At 41.6% G+C, this 18,219-nt stretch overlaps 2 protein-coding genes across 2 annotated transcripts in view; both read left to right on the forward strand.

Annotated features, from left to right (window-relative positions):
- The first annotated feature begins 26 nt into the window (after positions 1–26).
- Positions 27–11,205, forward strand: rnpepl1 (arginyl aminopeptidase like 1). Its single transcript, XM_027032776.3, has 11 exons — positions 27–1,446; positions 2,014–2,154; positions 2,439–2,590; positions 3,129–3,245; positions 3,324–3,559; positions 3,844–3,957; positions 5,696–5,808; positions 5,896–6,004; positions 6,200–6,424; positions 6,789–6,931; positions 10,338–11,205. The coding sequence occupies exons 1-11, from the start codon at positions 985–987 to the stop codon at positions 10,602–10,604; spliced, it is 2,079 nt and encodes a 692-aa protein (XP_026888577.2). The 5' UTR covers positions 27–984; the 3' UTR covers positions 10,605–11,205.
- Positions 11,206–13,030: 1,825 nt separating this feature from the next.
- dvl3b (dishevelled segment polarity protein 3b) overlaps positions 13,031–18,219 on the forward strand; it is a 22,557-nt gene continuing 17,368 nt past the window's right edge. Inside the window, exon 1 of the mRNA XM_035525804.2 lies at positions 13,031–13,519. Coding sequence (XP_035381697.1) covers positions 13,359–13,519 — 161 coding nt within the window. The 5' untranslated portion in view covers positions 13,031–13,358. The remainder of the gene's footprint in view (positions 13,520–18,219) is intronic.

An 18,219-nucleotide genomic window follows, 5' to 3' on the forward strand; every position in this document is an offset into this window, starting at 1 on the left:
CCCGCCCTCTAGAAACTCAATTCCGGAAACGGACAGATTAGCACTAACAGCGCGAGGCAAGTCTCCTCCCTCCGTAAAGAACGTTCCTTCGGTATGGAGCGAGGGACTGTCGCCAGGCGACACGGAAACCGTCACGCTCGGGCGTTACGTCGTGCAAGCAAGTTTTTTTGTACACGACAATGGACTTGTAAAAGGATCATGAACGACTGCATAGTCAACACGGTATCAGATTCGTTTTCTGGATACCTCTTCCTTCTACGTTCACGTGTCCCGCAATATATTCGAGACACTTGTTTTTAGAGACGTTAATGAGCCTCTTTACTTGAAGCAGTCGGATCCGTCGCAGATCCGTAGTATTCGGAGTAATGTTGCGGCGCTTTGACTGTTTTGATTTCGGATGCTCAAAGCGGTGCCGTTGCTGCCCGGTATTTCGAGGTGCGACCGAACCGGGACGAGCAAACCTTGGATTGTCTCTGCAGCGCCCCCCTGCAGCTCGAAAACTTTACCCTCTCGGAGTGATTTCCTCCCCTGTTTTTACTTCCTGTTTTCTAAGGGAGTCACTTAACATTGATCTTTTCATTTGGGCTTTACTCGTTGGATTTTATTTTCCCTTAGTTTCATTACCAAACCATTAGCTCACGCGAGAGTTTAGTGGAAACCGACGGCTCGCGAGTCATATACGTTCTGCTACATTTTTAAATGGAGCTTGAAATGCTGAACTTACGTGTATTCACTGCCCCGATGGATTTTACATAGTTGTTGTTTTTTTTGCTGTTTGTGGCTCGCTGTTTTTCATTTATTGGAATATATCTGCATCCAGTTTTCTATTTAGCAGGCCGATTTTGACCGCTCATTTTCTATAAAACGACAATGTAACAACTCTTTAGGAACTTCACCGAATCAAATTCTGTGTCGCGCGCTTGCATTTGTGGCGTTATTTTCGTGTAACTTTAACTTTTAATTCATATATTCCTGAAGATTACAATGGCCGAACTCCAGCGTCCAACGCTTTGTTGCTGTCGAAAAGTGCTGACGGTGCCCAGCAAGTCGTGTGAAGGCGGCCGGGCTTTGGGACATTGTCGCCTCATTGACGTTGCCTCCGCGTCCAACTTCCACAGCTTCAAACTCCGACATTTCCACCTCGACCTCAACATCAACTTTGCCGTTAAAAGGATGACGGGGTGGCAAGTTCTTGAACTCGTGCCCATACATCCTGGTATACAAGCCCTCATTTTGGACACCCACCCGTCTTTATTAATTCATTCCATTGACTGTAAGGTTCCCGGGGCGTCCGGTGTCCCTGATCTTTTCCTCCCCCTCACTTACCGAGTGGAGCCGTTTACTGACTACGGCTCCTCTCTCAATATTACTCTACCTGCTGCCGTGAATCGGCCGCACCGGGCTTTCCGGATCACCATCCGCTACACTACGACAGACGGCCCTGCGGTAAGGTCACAGCGGAGACAGCTGTTTTGCTGACAACATCGCATTAATATTTGCTATTTATAACTACATAAAGTACACTAAACCTTTCACAAGAGTAGTCAGTGTCGTGACACAATAGCCTACCTAATTTTGTTTTTTAAAAAGTAATTTTTAAAGTGAGGCCCAATAAAATGTATTATTCCTCATTTGCTGTATCGTTTTGCACTGTCCAATTAAGAGGCCAGAACATAAAATGGCCAGGTAGTACGAATGCCAGGTAGCACGAATCCTCTGCTTGGGTCTCTCTCTTTGCTGCAGTTTGTCATTACATCCAAAATCCACATCACCTGTACACATCTTAATGTTAGCAACATTCTGAGGTTTTTCCTCTTTACAGAATTTTATAATGATCCAATAATTCTTTGCTTTACCTGTACTGGGGTCAGGTTCTTGGGTGTATGTTAAACCTTGATTTTCATGGTGAAGCACCACTGATGTAAATTAGTTAGAGACTATGCTTAATTTATATCAAGGAAGCCATACCATAATAATCTCCCGCTGTTATCTTCTCTTGCCCCCCTCCCTCAGATCTGGTGGCTGGACACAGAGCTAACGTGTGGTCAAACGAAACCACTGGTCTTCACTCAGGGTCACTCTGTGTGTAATCGCTCCTTTTTCCCCTGCTTTGACACGCCGGCTGTCAAGAGCACCTACTCCGCCACTGTCAGGGTAAGCGCAGACAGAATTGCATAACTTAACCCCATGCTAACCTGTTTTGTGCCCTTTTAATGAACTATAACATGACTGACAGCTTGGCTTTTATGCCACCACAAATAAAACTACAAGACGCGTTTCATGTTTTGTTTTTGATCTGCTTTGGCAGTGCAACCTCTTTTATAGTGACTCATCCCACTTGTAGCTTTTCTAAAAATTGTCAGCATTACAGTAGCATGCTCAGGTTAATGCTCTCGGTTTCTACTGTATTATGCGTGTGTGTGGTGTTTTGCTGATAGGTTCCAGATGGAGTGACAGTGTTGATGAGTGCTTCCAGAAGTGTATACTCTAAGCAGGACCGACTCTTTCAGTTCTCCATGGAGAACCCTGTCCCAGCCTATCTGGTAGCACTGGTGGCTGGAGACCTCCAGCATACTGACATTGGACCCCGGTGAGTTGGTGCAGAATGGAAGACCAGAGATCTGACTTGTATTTCAGTAATAACACCATGTGGGCTGTAAGTAGTACAGTTTTTGCGAGGCAAGAAACGAATGAGAAACTAGTTATTTTTTAAAAAATCATTGAAATTCTAGTTCACATTCAGTCATTGTTTCAGTTTAAATCCAATATTACAGAGGGGAGAACCAAAACAACAACAAACAAAAACATTTTAGTTATTTATGGACTACCTTGCATTACAATGTAATATTAGAAACTATTTATTCACCATATTATACATTGTAATATTTGTGGTATTGTGTTAAATAATACATGTATTAATCATATTCATTTGTAAGGGATGTTTGTTTTGTATAAGCCTATTTTTTTATTCTTTGTATTTGTCCTTGTTATTATTGAAAAAAAAGGTCATAAAATATTTACAAAACAACCATAAAATTTATACATGTGTGTTAGTTTATGGCTGTGTAACAAATAATGCCGGTGTATTCCTGAGTTATCAACCACAAACCCCATATGTGTCGCTGCAGGAGCCGTGTGTGGGCCGAGCCCTGTATTCTCACCTGCGCCGTCAGTAAGCTAGGGGGCAGCGTGGAGCGCTGCCTCAATGTAGCTGAGGAGCTTTTTGGGCCCTACGTGTGGGGAAGGTCAGTGTCCATCTGTCTGAACTCATTTACACAGCTGCTGCTCCTGAACATGGCTAACTCTGGGTCTCCCTTCTGCAGGTACGACATCGTGTTCCTGCCCCCCTCCTTCCCCATCGTGGCAATGGAGAACCCGTGCCTCACCTTCATCATCTCATCCATCCTGGAGAGTCAGGAGTTTCTGCTCATCGACGTCATCCATGAGATCGCCCATGGCTGGTTCGGCAATGCCGTCACCAATGCCACCTGGGAGGAGATGTGGCTGAGCGAAGGGCTGGCCACTTACGCACAGAGACGCATCACAATGGTGGCTTATGGTAATCCTATGATGCATGCATACATGCATTTACGTTCTCACACACACAATCAAGCATACACACACACACACACAGAGAGAGAAAGTGGTCACTGGATGCCCACTGTGGATCATATGCACTTACGATCAGGGAAGCATACTGTGTATATTGTAATCCTTCACACACATGGATACCAGTTGGTGCATATATATCAGCCTACTAGTCTATGCTGCATCCAGGCCCACTCACGTGTTTTCCACAACCTCTCCTCTCCTCTTTCCAGTAATTTGGCCTTTTTTCCGCAGGGGAGGCCTTCACCTGCCTCGAGACCGTCTTCCGACTGGATGCACTGCACAGACAGATGCGGCTCTTGGGAGACAACAGCCCAGTAAGCAAGCTGCAAGCCAAGTTTGAACCAGGTAATGTACCGTGACGGTCCCATGGTTGCAGCCAGACATGCCTGTGCACAGTACACTTGTCTCGGAGACCATGCGGTGAAACTGAACACATTTTATGAAGACACTTTAAGAACCGAACATACCTATATATATATAGGGCTGAAATGATTCCTCAAGAAACTCAAGTTACTCAGGTGCGAAAAATTATTAATGCAGATACTTTGCATAGAAGGTTCTTTTAATCTTTTACTCCATATAATTGTATTCATGATATAACCACACCTCAAAATACATGCATCAAGGTGAAAACAGATTCGATCACTAGGCTCACAAACAACAAAAACGTGGGAACCTAGCAAAACAACGTTAAGGTGATTATTATATTCTACCGTAGAAGGGCGAAAGTACAATATGAAGAAACCAAAAGTGAAGTATTTTTTGAAGTATTTTAATGGATTTCTTGACTCATTAGCAAACGACAGAGAGGTTATGAATACGCTCCTGAAAGCCAGTATCTTCTTATCAGTAAAGAAGACAGACAAATATGTTTATTTAAAAGCTGACATTGAGCCTAGCCAAACACCTAACAGTCAGTGCCGTCATGCTGGGGTTGTCATGGCAGACAGGACAGGCTCACAGAAGGGGGCTCGTGCATGACTCGCGAGGTCACACTGCTGCTGTTTTACGCAAGGTTAGCTGGAAGAGCAGCTAGTTCGCTAACTACTAATTGTATGAATCGAGCGATTTCTCGTCATGTTTATTGGTAGAGATGTCTAATATAACCTTTATATATATATATATGTGTGTGTGTGTGTGTGTGTGTGTGTGTGTGTGTGTGTGTGTGTGTGTGTGTGTGTGTGTGTGTGTGTGTGTATATATATATATATATATATGCAGTAGACATTATAGTAAATGGACCGTAGCAAGTCACGTTACATACAACTGTATTTCGAAGGAACGAATGAATTGAACAAATGTACTGTTAGGGAATCACCTTTTGTACACTGGGGCCGTAATGAACTACTTCGTGTTCTGAGAAATCTAGTTACTGTTTACAAAAACATTCTGCTTTCACATAAATGTTGAAGCCCACTGAGTGCACTGTAGCTAAAGGTTAGGGAAAGTAGCAAATGGCAAATTATTTTACCTGGTTTAGCTTTTTCATGTGTGTAAAACAAACTATTTTTGCTTGCCATTAACATCATCAATCACTTAGCAACAACAGCCTAGTCAAAACAATGTTTAACGACGCTGTTCACAAATGGATGTCCCTCACATATCTTGAAAAACACGTGAAAAATATCATGGATAATTGGAAATTAATTACATTTTTATTTACTTCTTTGTTTCTGCATTTCAGGAAATGTTTATTTAAAACCCAGAATGTAATATGGTGCTTAAATACACTACATTATGATTAGTTTTGACAAACACTGTATGCAATTTAAGCAATACAAATAATTTCTAAAAAAGTGACTAGTCATTCATTTTAAGAGACCTGTCTTATATTCTCTTTTGTATATTTACTATTGCTCTTTACTAAAACAAAAGCAATAATTCTCTCATAATTATATTATTTTAGTAATTGTGTATTATATTGCTGCAGCTCTAAAATGCATTTCAAGAATTTCTGATTTGAACAGTAATGTGCAACAGGGTAATTCCTCCTGAATGTGTGCTCTCTTGCTGTTTGACCCATAGACAATGTGGTTTGACCCATGTTCACTATATTGTACTGTGTTCCTCTCCCTGCCTCCAGGAGTTAACCCCAGCAGTCTCATGAACCTGTTCACCTATGAGAAAGGCTTCTGCTTTGTCTCATACCTCTCCCAGCTGTGTGGTGACATCAAGAAATTTGACACGTTTCTCAAGGTAAGAAGGAAGTTAAACTGGATTAAGTACACATGCGCACGCACACCTGTACGTATGTCCGGGTGAGTAAATCTTCTCTTCTTGCAGGCCTACATCGAGCAGTTCAGGTTCAGCAGTGTGGTTGCTAAGGACTTGCTTGATTTCTTCCTGGGCTTCTTCCCTGAGCTGAAGGACAGCTGTGCAGCACAGCGTGAGGGTGAGGTTCATACACACACACACACACAGACACACACACATACACAGTCGCACAAGCTCACTCTCTGCAGAAAGGAGTCAACAAGACTTAACAACCAGCATCATCAAAGCAGCTTTAGGTGTGTGAGGAATGGAAGCTAGGGAAAATCAACTCTTCATATTCGGTCTTCCTCTGGATGGCTTATCTCCGGCACAGGACTGGAATTTGAGCGCTGGCTGACTGACTGCGGCCCACCCTTGTGTGAGCCAGATCTCTCGGCTGGCGGAGCCCTGACCGGGCCTGTCCAGCGCCTCTGCGACCTCTGGGGCATGGAACCCCCCGACCCCCATGCCATCACGGCCTTTGATCTCTCCACCTGGAGCACCTTCCAGACGGTCCTGTTCCTGGACCGACTACTAGATCGCTCACCTCTGCCCCAAGGTGACCAAAGTCCCCAACTCCTTCTGTCCCCTATTATGTGTTTTACTCTGTGCAAGAAACTTTTGCTCTGACTCTTAAATGTAGAACAAACCAGCATCCTCTAAAAATACTAACAAACCCAGACATTGCTTCGATAAGATGTAGCTTGGTCTATAGAATGTTCTGCCTCACTTATCTCCTCATTGGCTTTTCAGTTCTTTTTATCTTGGTTCTTTAAATAAATAAATAAATAAATAAATAAATAAATAAATAGATAGACATAAATACATAAATAAAAGAACCAGCATTTGAATGTTGGTGTTTGTCGGAGACTGCTGGTTCTGTGTGGCTGGGGTTATGAGCTGGATGTTATTGGGCTCTGCAGGGGTGATGAGTCTTCTGTCTGGCTGCTACTCGGCACTGCTGGATCAAATGAATGCGGAGGTACAGATCCGCTGGCTACAGATCGTGGTGCGGAACGCCTTCTATCCGGACCTGCACCGAGTTCGCAACTTCCTGCATAAACATGTGAGTGAATCACAGGGCTCCTCTGTATAGCGCTGAAAGGTGAGGATGCCTATGATTGATTCCTTCAGCACTTTCTGATGTTCACAATACACATGGATGAAGAACATGGAACTTCAATTAAAAGTGGGGAAATGGTTCATGCTTGGTCAAAGACATAAAAAAAAAATCAAAACTAGCAATGCGTCAACCCAGTCCTGCAGCAGCTATAGAGGTGGAGGCTTCAAGGTCTTTTCCCACAGACTGGAGACATGACAATGTAATTATAGTTTCAAAGATGTCTCCAGCTTACACCACTTTTTCTTTTTTAAGGAAGACAAAAGTGGGTGGTCTGTATTGGTGCATGTCTATCAGCCCTTAAGCAGTCCCCATTATTTATTTCCTCTTTTGCTGTACATTTCTTTATCTCGCATGTCTTTATGACTGGTACACACCCACAGTGCCTGTGGGGGTCCATCATTTGTCACTTTCACACTAATGTATACATAATTGTTTGGGTTTGGTTCATGGCGCTGTGGAGGTCGCCATTTATTTACATTTATGACATTTATGGAAGGTTGTGTAGCTTTAGTCTCGACGCCTTCATGAGATAAGGCAGAGAAGGAAAGGGAAAGGCAGCTTTTTTTCATCTTTAAAATGTTTTTAAATTTAGGTCTCAAGTAAAATTTAGAAGTGCCCGACCACCCTGAGCAACCCTGGGTTTCCATGCACACTTGTTCAGCCTGTTGTTGTACAGGGATGTGTCTGACTGTCAGCACTCTCTATACTAGTTTAGTACTGTTCTTGAGCTCTTTTACGTGAATGATGGAGCACTGAAGAGTAGAGTTGTTTTATCAAGACAAGTGAAATGGGTCCCGTTACTCCTTCATCAGAATAATTTCTTATATATATATATAAAATATACAGCTCTGGAAAAAATAAGAGACCACTACAAAATTATCAGTTTGTCTAGTTTTAGAATTGATGGGTATGTGTTTAACCAGGCTGAGTAGTTTTGTTTTATTCTATAAACTACTGGCAACATTTCTTCCAAATTCCAGATAAAAATATTGTATTTTAGAGCATTTGTTTAAATGAAAATGACTAATGGTCAAAATAACAAAACAGTTACAGAAATTTCAGACCACAAATAATGCAAAGAAAACAAGCTCATATTCATTTATAAACAACACAGTACTAATATTTCAACTTCGGATGAGTCAAGAAATCAATATTTGGTGGAATAACCCTGATTTTTAATCACAGCTTTCATGCTTCTTGGCTTTCCACCAGTCTTTCACTGTTGAGCAACTTTACGCCACTCCTGGCACAGAAATTCCAGGAGCTCGGGTTTGTTTGATGGCTTGTGACCATCCATCTTCCTCTTGATCGCATTCCAGAGGTTTTCAATGGGGTTCAGGTCTGGAGATTGGGCTGGCCATAATAGGGTCTTGATCTGGTGGTCCCTCATTTACACTTTGATTGACCTGGCTGTGTGACATGGAGCATTGTCCTGTTGAAAAAAATGGAAGGAAGCAAGCTATCTTCCAGCACAGTTTTGTAAGTGGCTTGATTCATGTGTCCTCCACAAAGACAAATCTACCCAATTCCAGCTTTGCTGAAACAACCCCAGATCATCACCGATCCTGCACCAAATTTCACAGAGGGTGCAAGACAGTCTGGATTGTAGGCCTCTCCAGGTCTTTGTCTAACCATTACATGACCAGGTGTTGGACAAAGCTGAAAACTGCACTCATCAGAGAGGATGACCTTACTCCAGTCCTCCACGGTCCAATCCTTATGGTCTTTCACAAACTTCAGTCTGGCTCTTCTTTGCTTCTCATTGATGAAGGGCTTTTTTCTAGCTTTGCACGACTTCAGCCCTGCCTCCAGAAGCCTGTTTTAAACCGTCCTCGCTGTGCAATTCACCCAAGCTGCTGCATGTCATTCTTTTTGTAGGTCACTTGACGTCTTCTTACGGTTGTTAAGTGACATTTGAATGACGTGGCAATCATCACGTTCGGTAGAGAGTTGTTTTTGATCTCTGCCAGTCTGTAGCTGTTGTTGTCCCATGTGTTTGCTGCTTGACCTTGTTCTTATGAACCGTAGTTTTTGAAATTTTCAAGATGGAAGCAACCTGACGCTCACTGTATCCCTCTGCCAGTAAAGCTACAATTGAACCCTTCTTTTTCTCATTAAGAACCTTTATTTTCAACTCTTTTGGCATGGTATGTAGCAGTATTTTGACTACACTTACTTTTTAGGTAGTCCTAGCGCTGCTTTTCCCATCCAGCTGGTTCTATAACAAAAGAATAGTGATGACAGCAGCAGAGGTTTTTATACTGATGCTCGTTAGAACAGGATTTTGTTAAGCTGATCACCTATTCAGCATCTCAAAGTAGAATGAGGTGTGTCTGTGAAGGAATTTAACAAGCACTTGAATGGAATGGCTGCTGTACATCTGGAGATTGGAGTGGTCGCTCTTTTTTTTTTTTTTTTTTTTTTTTTTTTTTTCCCAGAGCTGTGATATATAAATTTTCCCACAAAACTTTGTGTACTGTACACTGCAGTTACCTGTAGTCATCTTCGGATATAGCATATTTAAGAGCAAGTCATTTAACCTCCATACACAAGTCTCATTGGTCCTTGTCTCTTCACGGGGGACCTGGGCGACTGCCTACCTTTGCTTAGTGCAGAGAACCTCCTTGGGGATGAACATTTATGGCACAAGGGGGAACCTGAAAGATGTGCTTATAGCTTGGCACTGAGTTCAGTGTTAATCATTGTCTTATTTGTATCTGCTTGTTCAATCCTCTTATGTAAACCACCTTGATTGAAGTGGAGCTTTGCTTTTAATTAAAGGCCAACTCTATATTCCTATGTTACCTGTTAACTATGAGGTAATCTGTGACCGTTAATTCCCTCCGACGTCATACTATTTTCATCCTGAGCTGCGCCCTGTGCAACATAATGCTCCCACCCAGTTTCGCTGTTTTTCTGTTTCTCTGCTCCACCTCCCCACTGTCTGGGTAGTAAACTGCCGCATCATTTTGTGTCCGGTTCTGCATGCCCTAGTCTCCATTGTTCAGTGGAAGGGTAACAAAAACAAGCCCCATCTTGCAGTGCATTTTCACTCTGACACATAGTGTTTCTGAATCTCTCATGGTCAACAGCTTCAAATGGTTTTCAAACAACAAAACTGCATGATTGTTTCACACCAACAGCCCCTAAAGGAACTCCATCTGGCATGTATTCCAAGGTTTCTCTAACGTGCATACTCATTTCTGTCATCTGCTAATTTGTGGCTGTTGGTCTTTCTTTTTCCATTTTGTTTGAGTTTGTGCTGTAATAGGAAGAGTGGGCAGCGTTCCATATGCAGGATATTGTTTTCTCTCGCTGTTCCCTTCACTTGTGCCTCTCGTCCCTGCAGACCTCGCGCATGTACACAGTACCTCTGTATGAAGACCTGTGCGGAGGGGTGATGAAGTGCTTTGCCGTGGAGGTTTTTTACCAGACGCAGGCCCGTCTGCATCCCAACCTGCGCAAAACCCTGCAGCAAATCCTGTTCCAAACCGGCTCTGTGAGCACCTCCGCCGCCCCGCCACTCCTTGAACTGCCCCCCTCCGCCCCATCCCCACCCACAGACCCGCCAGCCAACGGGGCCATAGCCCTGCGTGACGTCAACGTGTCAGCGTGAGAGTGCGGACAGCTGCTAGGGACAGTGCGCAGAAGGGTGGAGATGTAAAGGAAGAAATGAACTAAGAAACAGGGGCTACGTGAGTTGAATGTGGAGAAACTGGACACAACTTGAACTTACAGGCTGAGACTGGATGGCAGAAGTGCATGGAAGACGCATTGCGTGTGTGCGTGTGCGCGCGCGTGTGCGTGCGCGCGCGCGCGCGTGTGTGTGTGCGTGTGTATGTATATACTCTTACACTGGGATTTTCTATTTAATAGTATGTTGACTCAAGCTGCTCAGGTTTGTGGAATTAAATGGTTATGGATCATGATTTTTGATGGTTTATATGCCATGACCCAAGTGTATGTGTGTTTGAGAGGGCATATGAGAGAGACTAGTTTGTATTTTTACATACTGTTGCAAGAAAATGTTTAAGCTGTTTTATGTTAAGTAAGTCTATTTTGTCTATTATGTCCATTTTAACTTACTTGAAGATCAGAACACCTTTATACAAGTAATGAATGCAGAAATCCTGGTAATTCCAAAGGATCTGCAAGTCCATTTCTTGCAGTTGTATGTTCGTGCACATGAATGTGCGGAATACAGATTGCCATCTGTTCATCAGTTTCGTGTGTGTGCGTGCACGTGCGTGTGTGAGCATTGCACTCTGGGTGTGTTGCACTCTGCCTATGCACGTGTTTTAATGTGTTTTTATTTGCACCCTTGATCGCTCATAAAAGTAGCTGACCACAAGTCATGATTTGAACAGTAATGAGTTCAATGTCAGAGACTCAGGATTCAACTGCATGTGTATCATAGCAGAAAGTCATGGATACTTACAGCCTCCTCACGAAGCTTATGATAATACCTGGTGTGCACTGTGAAGAAATCCCCACTCACCCTGACATCTCTTTGAGACCAATTAAGGCCTTTGATTCCCTGAAACTGGAAAGACCCATTTCCTTACTTGAGTCATCAACTTTACAGATTTACTGGTGCTAGTTCACCTCTCCATCCTAAACCCAAAATAACTCAGGTGAGAAAGCAGCGACATTGCTGGTGAGGTTCAGGTGAGGTTGACATTGCTGGTGCCTTTGAAAGCTTTTAACAGTATGGGACTCTTGAATACTGCACCTTAAAATGAAGAGCCTGTTTTCTCCCCATATGCCATAATGGTGTTCTAGAAAATTCTGACGGGTTCCCTGGGTGTTACGTAAAACTTCATCATTTCATCACCTTGTGTGTAGTTTTGTTTTCTTTGTTTCCTTTTAGTAGTAATATCATGAAAAAGCCTACTAAAGTAGCAGTCTAAAAGTGTTATTAATTGGTTTTAAAAGACATGGAGAGGGACCTATTTTTCATGCGATGGTTATTCCTTTCCTTTTCCTTCCACATTTTGTATTTCTATTAGAGATTTAACCCCCTATAATATTACTAGGCGAGAGGCGTACAGAACAGATACTTTAAAGTAGTGGATGGGGTGTCATGGGCAGCCTTAGAGGTAAGTGGGTGGGTTACTATCAATCATGGGTGGCCTTAATGAGCACAGTGTTTTCGTTTTACAGAGAATAAAAGGCATCTAATAAAAATCTTAGTATTCTGACTTATTTGTTCATTAGTTTACTCAGCTCACAGATTGTTTATGTCGGGTTTTGTGTCTCAGCGTGTAACGTTTTACTAAACATTGCTGTGTGTGAAATGTGGGGGGGAAAAAACAATGTTCGATAACAACCACAGCACCATAACGACATGTATACACATTTTGTCCACTGGATGGCGCACATAATCAATTTTGAATAGATAGGGAGGGCTCGGGCCGGGCCTGAGATTATTAGTTGGCCGAGACCAAAGTGTGTGTGTGTGTGGGTGTGTGTGTGTGTGTGTGTGTGTATATACATTTTATTTATTTATATATATATATATATATATATATATTACATATACACACACATATATACACACATATATGTACACGCATATATATATATATATATATATATATATATATATATACACACACATATACACACGCATATATATATATATATATATATATATATATATATATATGCATATGTATGTATATATATGTATGTATATGTGTGTGTATATATATATATATATATATATATATATATATATATATATATATATATATATATATATATATATATATATATTACACACACACACATGAATTTTTAAAAAACTAAAATGTTAGGGTTAGCTAAGGGTTCTCCCTACATTAATACGTGTGGCAAATAGCCTAATGAATGTTCATATAGTACGATTCTATATTTAGCTGTGCTATATAGCGTACTTGGTGAAATGTCCTTAGTAAGGCAGATTTTTAAAAAGTTAAATGTATTTTCATAATTTTCAGAATTCGACCTGTAGAGGGAGTCCAGTAGAAAATCGATAGGAGGGGCTACATCGGTCGACAGCTGTTCCAGGGAAGGGAAAAGCAGCAGTTTTCGTGCGGAGTCCAGTTCGGGCCAACCCATGTTACTTTAATCGCTCTGCTCTGGACATACGGCTGTCAGTACCAACAAACGCACGGTATCCGAATCGGCCGGCTGGTTCGCTGTAGATATAGGCGCAGGTCGCGCTTACTGTCGCGTGTCCAGCCTGGGTCTCGAGCGCTTGTCAACAGACTGTGGAACGGACCGAAAGCGCGAGCGTTCCGCGCGCTAGGCTCCCAGCGTACGAGAGCGTCTGTCGGAGCGACTCGGGGCTGGATGTTCTCGGCCTTGTCCTCCCCAGCGGCCCGCCATGGGGGAGACCAAAATTATTTACCACCTCGACGACCAAGAGACTCCTTACCTAGTCAAACTACCCATTCCAGCAGAAAGGGTTACTCTCGCCGACTTCAAAAATGTCCTCAATAAGCCTAATTATAAATTTTTCTTCAAATCAATGGACGATGACTTCGGGTAAGGCGTTGCATTTTCGGGAAAAAAAAACAGTATTGTTCTGTATATCTTGCATTGAATGTTAAATGAATTACTTCTACATGCAAGACAGGTTATGCATACAGGTTATTTCTCGGCGTTCTTTAGTTAAACCAGGTCACAGCTAACTGTTCTTTCAGAAATCCCTCTCTCTTGCCTTTCCCAGGCGAATTCCTGTTGTTCAGGTGGTTTCGGAAATCGCAGTAAATTAAAGAAGACGTTGTATGTGTGCTCTATCTGGATTAATCAATTGGCAATAATCCAGAGTATCGTTCACCCACTAATAGCGTCCATTTTGGAAATGGAGGACACCTATATATGGTTATTGGCAGTGGGATGGGAGTGTGAACGGCTTGCATTTCTAAGTCTTAGGCTTTTTCGTTTTACGGGAGGACATGTCATTAATGGGCAGAAGGAACTGCTTTCGTTTTGAGGAGGTGTGTAGGGTTTCTCAGGTCAACCAACCTTCTGTTTCATAGAAGCCCAGGAAGAAAAGGGCCCTGTCGCTTCACAAGTTAGGAATGAGCGAAGCTTGGCACTTGCTGTGCAGGGGGAGGAGGGTGAAATGTTAAAAGTGTTCCGACGAACAATGATTCTTGGCCATAACGACCGAAATGTTTAAAGTCATGTAGCTAGTTCTAGTTATGTATTTTATCTCATGGTGCGAAGACACCATCTAATTATATATCTGTGACAGTTCCTCTGTATAAATAGACTCTTCTTTCGAAGGTCTAATGTAGAGTTTTGCGTATTTGGAAACTTCGGTAACGGTCAAGTAAGACATACTGTTGTTGCAGATTAAATCAGTTTTGTTGGTCGAAATTCCTTTTGTTCCCAGTAACTCCAATAAAGGCGGACAACCGTCGCACTGGCCACTTGACTATAGAAACTCATCATCGGAGCAAGGCAACAGATAACCGAACCTTTCGCGTTGTAATTATTATAAACAAGCTATAGACGATCTATTGTACAAGCTAGATAACTAGCTGTTGGAGTTTGAGCCCACCTGCTTATCTCCGGTAAATTCCATGACACTTTGAAGAGGTTTTGAAATAGTAGGCTAGTCACCACACAATCTGCTCTTAACAGTTTCAAATCCATACAAGCTTTTTTTTTTGCTATTCTTGGCATGCCAAGGATTTCTCTTTTACATTTGCCTTATCTTACTAACAGGAACACACACGGACATGCGCGCAGCCGTCTAAACAAGAGCACAGCTGTCTACTATGCTTGTTTGTATCGGTCTTGTCCAGATCAGCTCTTGCAGGTGAACAGCAGGCCATTGTTCTGTACCAGTGCCATAATCTCCATTCTCTCCGGCTCCCACAACACAAACAGCCTGGAAATCAATTAATTTATATATATATATATATATATATATATATATATATATATATATATATTATGCTGTTGTGACGAGTGAGACTATTTCTGAGAAATGAAACAAACCAGCTAGAAGAATTATCCTTGTCTGAAAGAAGTATTTGCTGAATTATTGGATTTAAGAGGGATTTCTCTGCATGTGATAGAGCAGGGGTAGTGGCTGATAAACTAGTGTAAAGGGATTTGTGTTATTGAGAAACCAGTATGGCATTCACAATAAACAGACAGTAGTTAGAAACAGTAATAAGACAGTAACAGTGTAATAGTTTTTATTTTAATCAATTACATTTTTTGTTTCTAAATTTTATATATATATATATATATATATATATATATATATAATGTGTGTGTGTGTGTGTGTATTCTCCTTTCACATGCACAGTATGTAGGCATAAATTGATAACCAAGATAACTTAGGATAAGCACTCACCAGCCTCTGTAATTGTATCATTACCCTTATTTAGCAAAACATCTTTTCACAGAAACATCACATAATGCTTAATGGCGTATTTGTAGTATATATTGAGAAGGTCAAACACAGGTTAGTGTTGGAGTGCGGCTCTGTGTCTCTGCATTGCTGTCTTAGTGTTCACTAAGTTGGACAAGTTTACTTTTGCATTTACATTTATGGTATTTAGCAGACGCTCTTATCCAGAGCGATTTACAAAAGTGCTTTGTCATCTACTCATACATTGTTTTACAGTTCTAAGTATTTACCAGCTGACCTGTGCTCCGCTTTAGCAAGGTAAAGCTCTAGCAAGCTGGAGTTGTTTCTAGATTGATTGTTGTGTGACTGATGGCAAACTGTAGGTTGATTTGTAATAGCAGCTTAATGGGGGGTGTATTTTGAAGCTGGATTTGTGTAGTTAGCAAACACTCTGGGCTGAACTTGAGGTATTTCTGAGCTAATCTAAACAAACAATGGGTTAATCTCATGCTACTCTAAACCAGTTAACCAACAGACAGCAGTTGATCCAGCTTTGTGGTACCATTAATGGCTATGGCTTTGTTTGCTGACATGAATAAGGTTTTTCATTATAAAGCACACCTACTTCATAAAATTACTTGTTGAGACTGTGACAACTTGCACTCAAATGAAAGCCTATGCTTTAAAATGGTTGAAGATTTTAGATTTTGTTTTTGTACAAAAACAGTCAGCGAGAGTAATTCACTTAGTATTCAGTTAATAGTGATTCTGGTTTTATGCTGAAATATGTTTTTGAGCTGTGAATTTGTTACTTTGTCTTTGGAAATAACATGGTGACGACCCTGAGATAAAACTATTCCTCTCCTTCACTGTTTGACCACCTAATTCCCTTATCTCTCTCTCTCTCTCGCTCTCTCTCTATCTCTCTCTCTCTCTCGCTCTCTCTCTCTCTCGCTTTCTTTCTAGCATGTCTCACCTTTATATTTGAGGTATTTATGACAACAAAAGGCAACAGTAAACCTTTATACTTCATGACGCTCTTTAACCTGACTCACATGACTTCCCAGCCTTTCGTTTTCCCTTAATCCCTTTGCACTTTTTTGTCTTTTCTGTTCTTCTGCTAATTTACATTCTGGAAATCTGTCCAGAGTGACTGCAGCTGCATGCTAGGAGAGTATAACATTTCAGTCAAATTCCTGTGTACTGGTATTGCTAATATAGGATATAAGCCACACATCAAAAAGCTTTAAATATAAGTAGTGTAAAAAAAAACAACAAAGTGTCAATGTTTTCTTCTGTAGATGTTTTTAAAGTGTTAAATAAGATAATTGACTTAGAATTTAGAATTCAGGAAACAGGCAATTCAGGAATCCATTGCCATTGGATTTCTAAACATAGCCAAAGTGATGTTTTATATCAACCAGTCCAATTTTATCACTTCAATAATTGCACAATTCTAATTGGCTGATAGACTGTAATACATGTAAACTTTCTTAAAACACTAGAGAGTTACATCTGTGATGGATCAGCCTACTTATCATGCAACCGAAAAATTCTTGTGATTTATTTTGGGTGCTCATTGGCTAAGTGCATTATTTCATGGCCCTTAACGGTATCATGTTGAGGAGGCCAGTATTGTAAAAACAGTTAGCAAATGATTTATTGTGTGGCTCTACTGGTTACCTCAGCTATTGCCAGGAAAGGGCCCGGTTGCAGATGCACACGAGTGATGAGTAAGACAAGGTTCGCATCAGTGATGGGTTTAGTGGTCTGTATGAGGAACAAATGCTGACCCCTCCCCCTTCTCCTCAAGCCTTAATCAGTTAGCAAAGGTGTAGTGACTCAGCTTCATTTGTTTGGCCTTTGTTTCCCTAGCGCTCGACAGACTCCCACTCCCCAAGTACTTCAGCGGTGCAGAATTTAGTGTTTTCCCTTCATTTTACACTCCTGAAGCTAATCCTCTGCTAATTACCCAACGTTTCAGGCTCCAGGGAGGGTGTGTTACAGTTGAAATGGGTGGGTTTGACACCCCTGCAGTTTAGCCGTCTTCTTTTTGTCTTCCAATCATTTGATTCTTTTTCGGTCGTATCCTATCTGTTCCTACATCCAGCGTTCAAACTGAGAATGAGCGCAGTCCTCTGTGATTGCAGATACACCTTGGGGGGCTCCTGTGTTAATTTAACTGAATATAATTACAACTTCCTTTTCAAATGAATGCCTTCACATGAGGAAACAGGCTTCCCTTCCAAGTTTTTATTCTGTTCAAAATTAGATTTGTCCCCTCCTGGATAACTTGTAAACCTACCCAGGCAAAATGTGGAACAGAACAATACACTTACTGTTTGGGCTGTAGCTCCACCATATCCATAAATAAACATAACATGAATAAAAAAGGAACAGCCATACATTTCTCATTTTAATTTGGATTACCCCTTATTTTCTAAAAATGTTGTTTAAAAAAGTACCAAAAAATAGTTTGTAAGACATTTTTCTGCAAGATCTAACATTAGCTTGATAGCTAGTATCTTTAGCTAGTAGGCCATTTAGTTGGCTGGTTTGCTTGGTGGTCAACAACTCTTTTGCTTAGTATGCACATTATGGACAGACCTAAAATGGACCAGTGGCACTCTCTTTCTATGTGCCAGTTTACGTGAATCCAGACTGAGAAGCCCCTTAATGCTGGGACCGAGTTAGGTTTCTCTTGCTGAAAGAACCCGGTTTGCATGCCCACATAACCTTCAATTCAGGTGCTCTCATGATGTAATTTCATTTCCTTCCTGACATGGTGACACACACCTGACAAAGCTGGTGGACACACATTGGCAGCATCATGCTTGTCCTGTAGTGAATATATGCCCTCCACCAGGGTGAA

The sequence above is a fragment of the Electrophorus electricus genome, chromosome 6, assembly GCF_041902795.1.
Source record: "Electrophorus electricus isolate QZ-2024a chromosome 6, ASM4190279v1, whole genome shotgun sequence".
NCBI classification, from domain to species: domain Eukaryota; kingdom Metazoa; phylum Chordata; class Actinopteri; order Gymnotiformes; family Gymnotidae; genus Electrophorus; species Electrophorus electricus.

Coding starts and splice junctions, on each gene's coding strand:
- rnpepl1 (XM_027032776.3), top strand. CDS start 985: ATGGCCGAACTCCAGCGTCCAACGCTTTGTTGCTGTCGAAAAGTGCTG. Junction 5,809..5,895: donor AATTTGACACGTTTCTCAAG/GTAAGAAGGAAG, acceptor CTCTTCTTGCAG/GCCTACATCGAGCAGTTCAG. Junction 6,425..6,788: donor TCGCTCACCTCTGCCCCAAG/GTGACCAAAGTC, acceptor TGGGCTCTGCAG/GGGTGATGAGTCTTCTGTCT.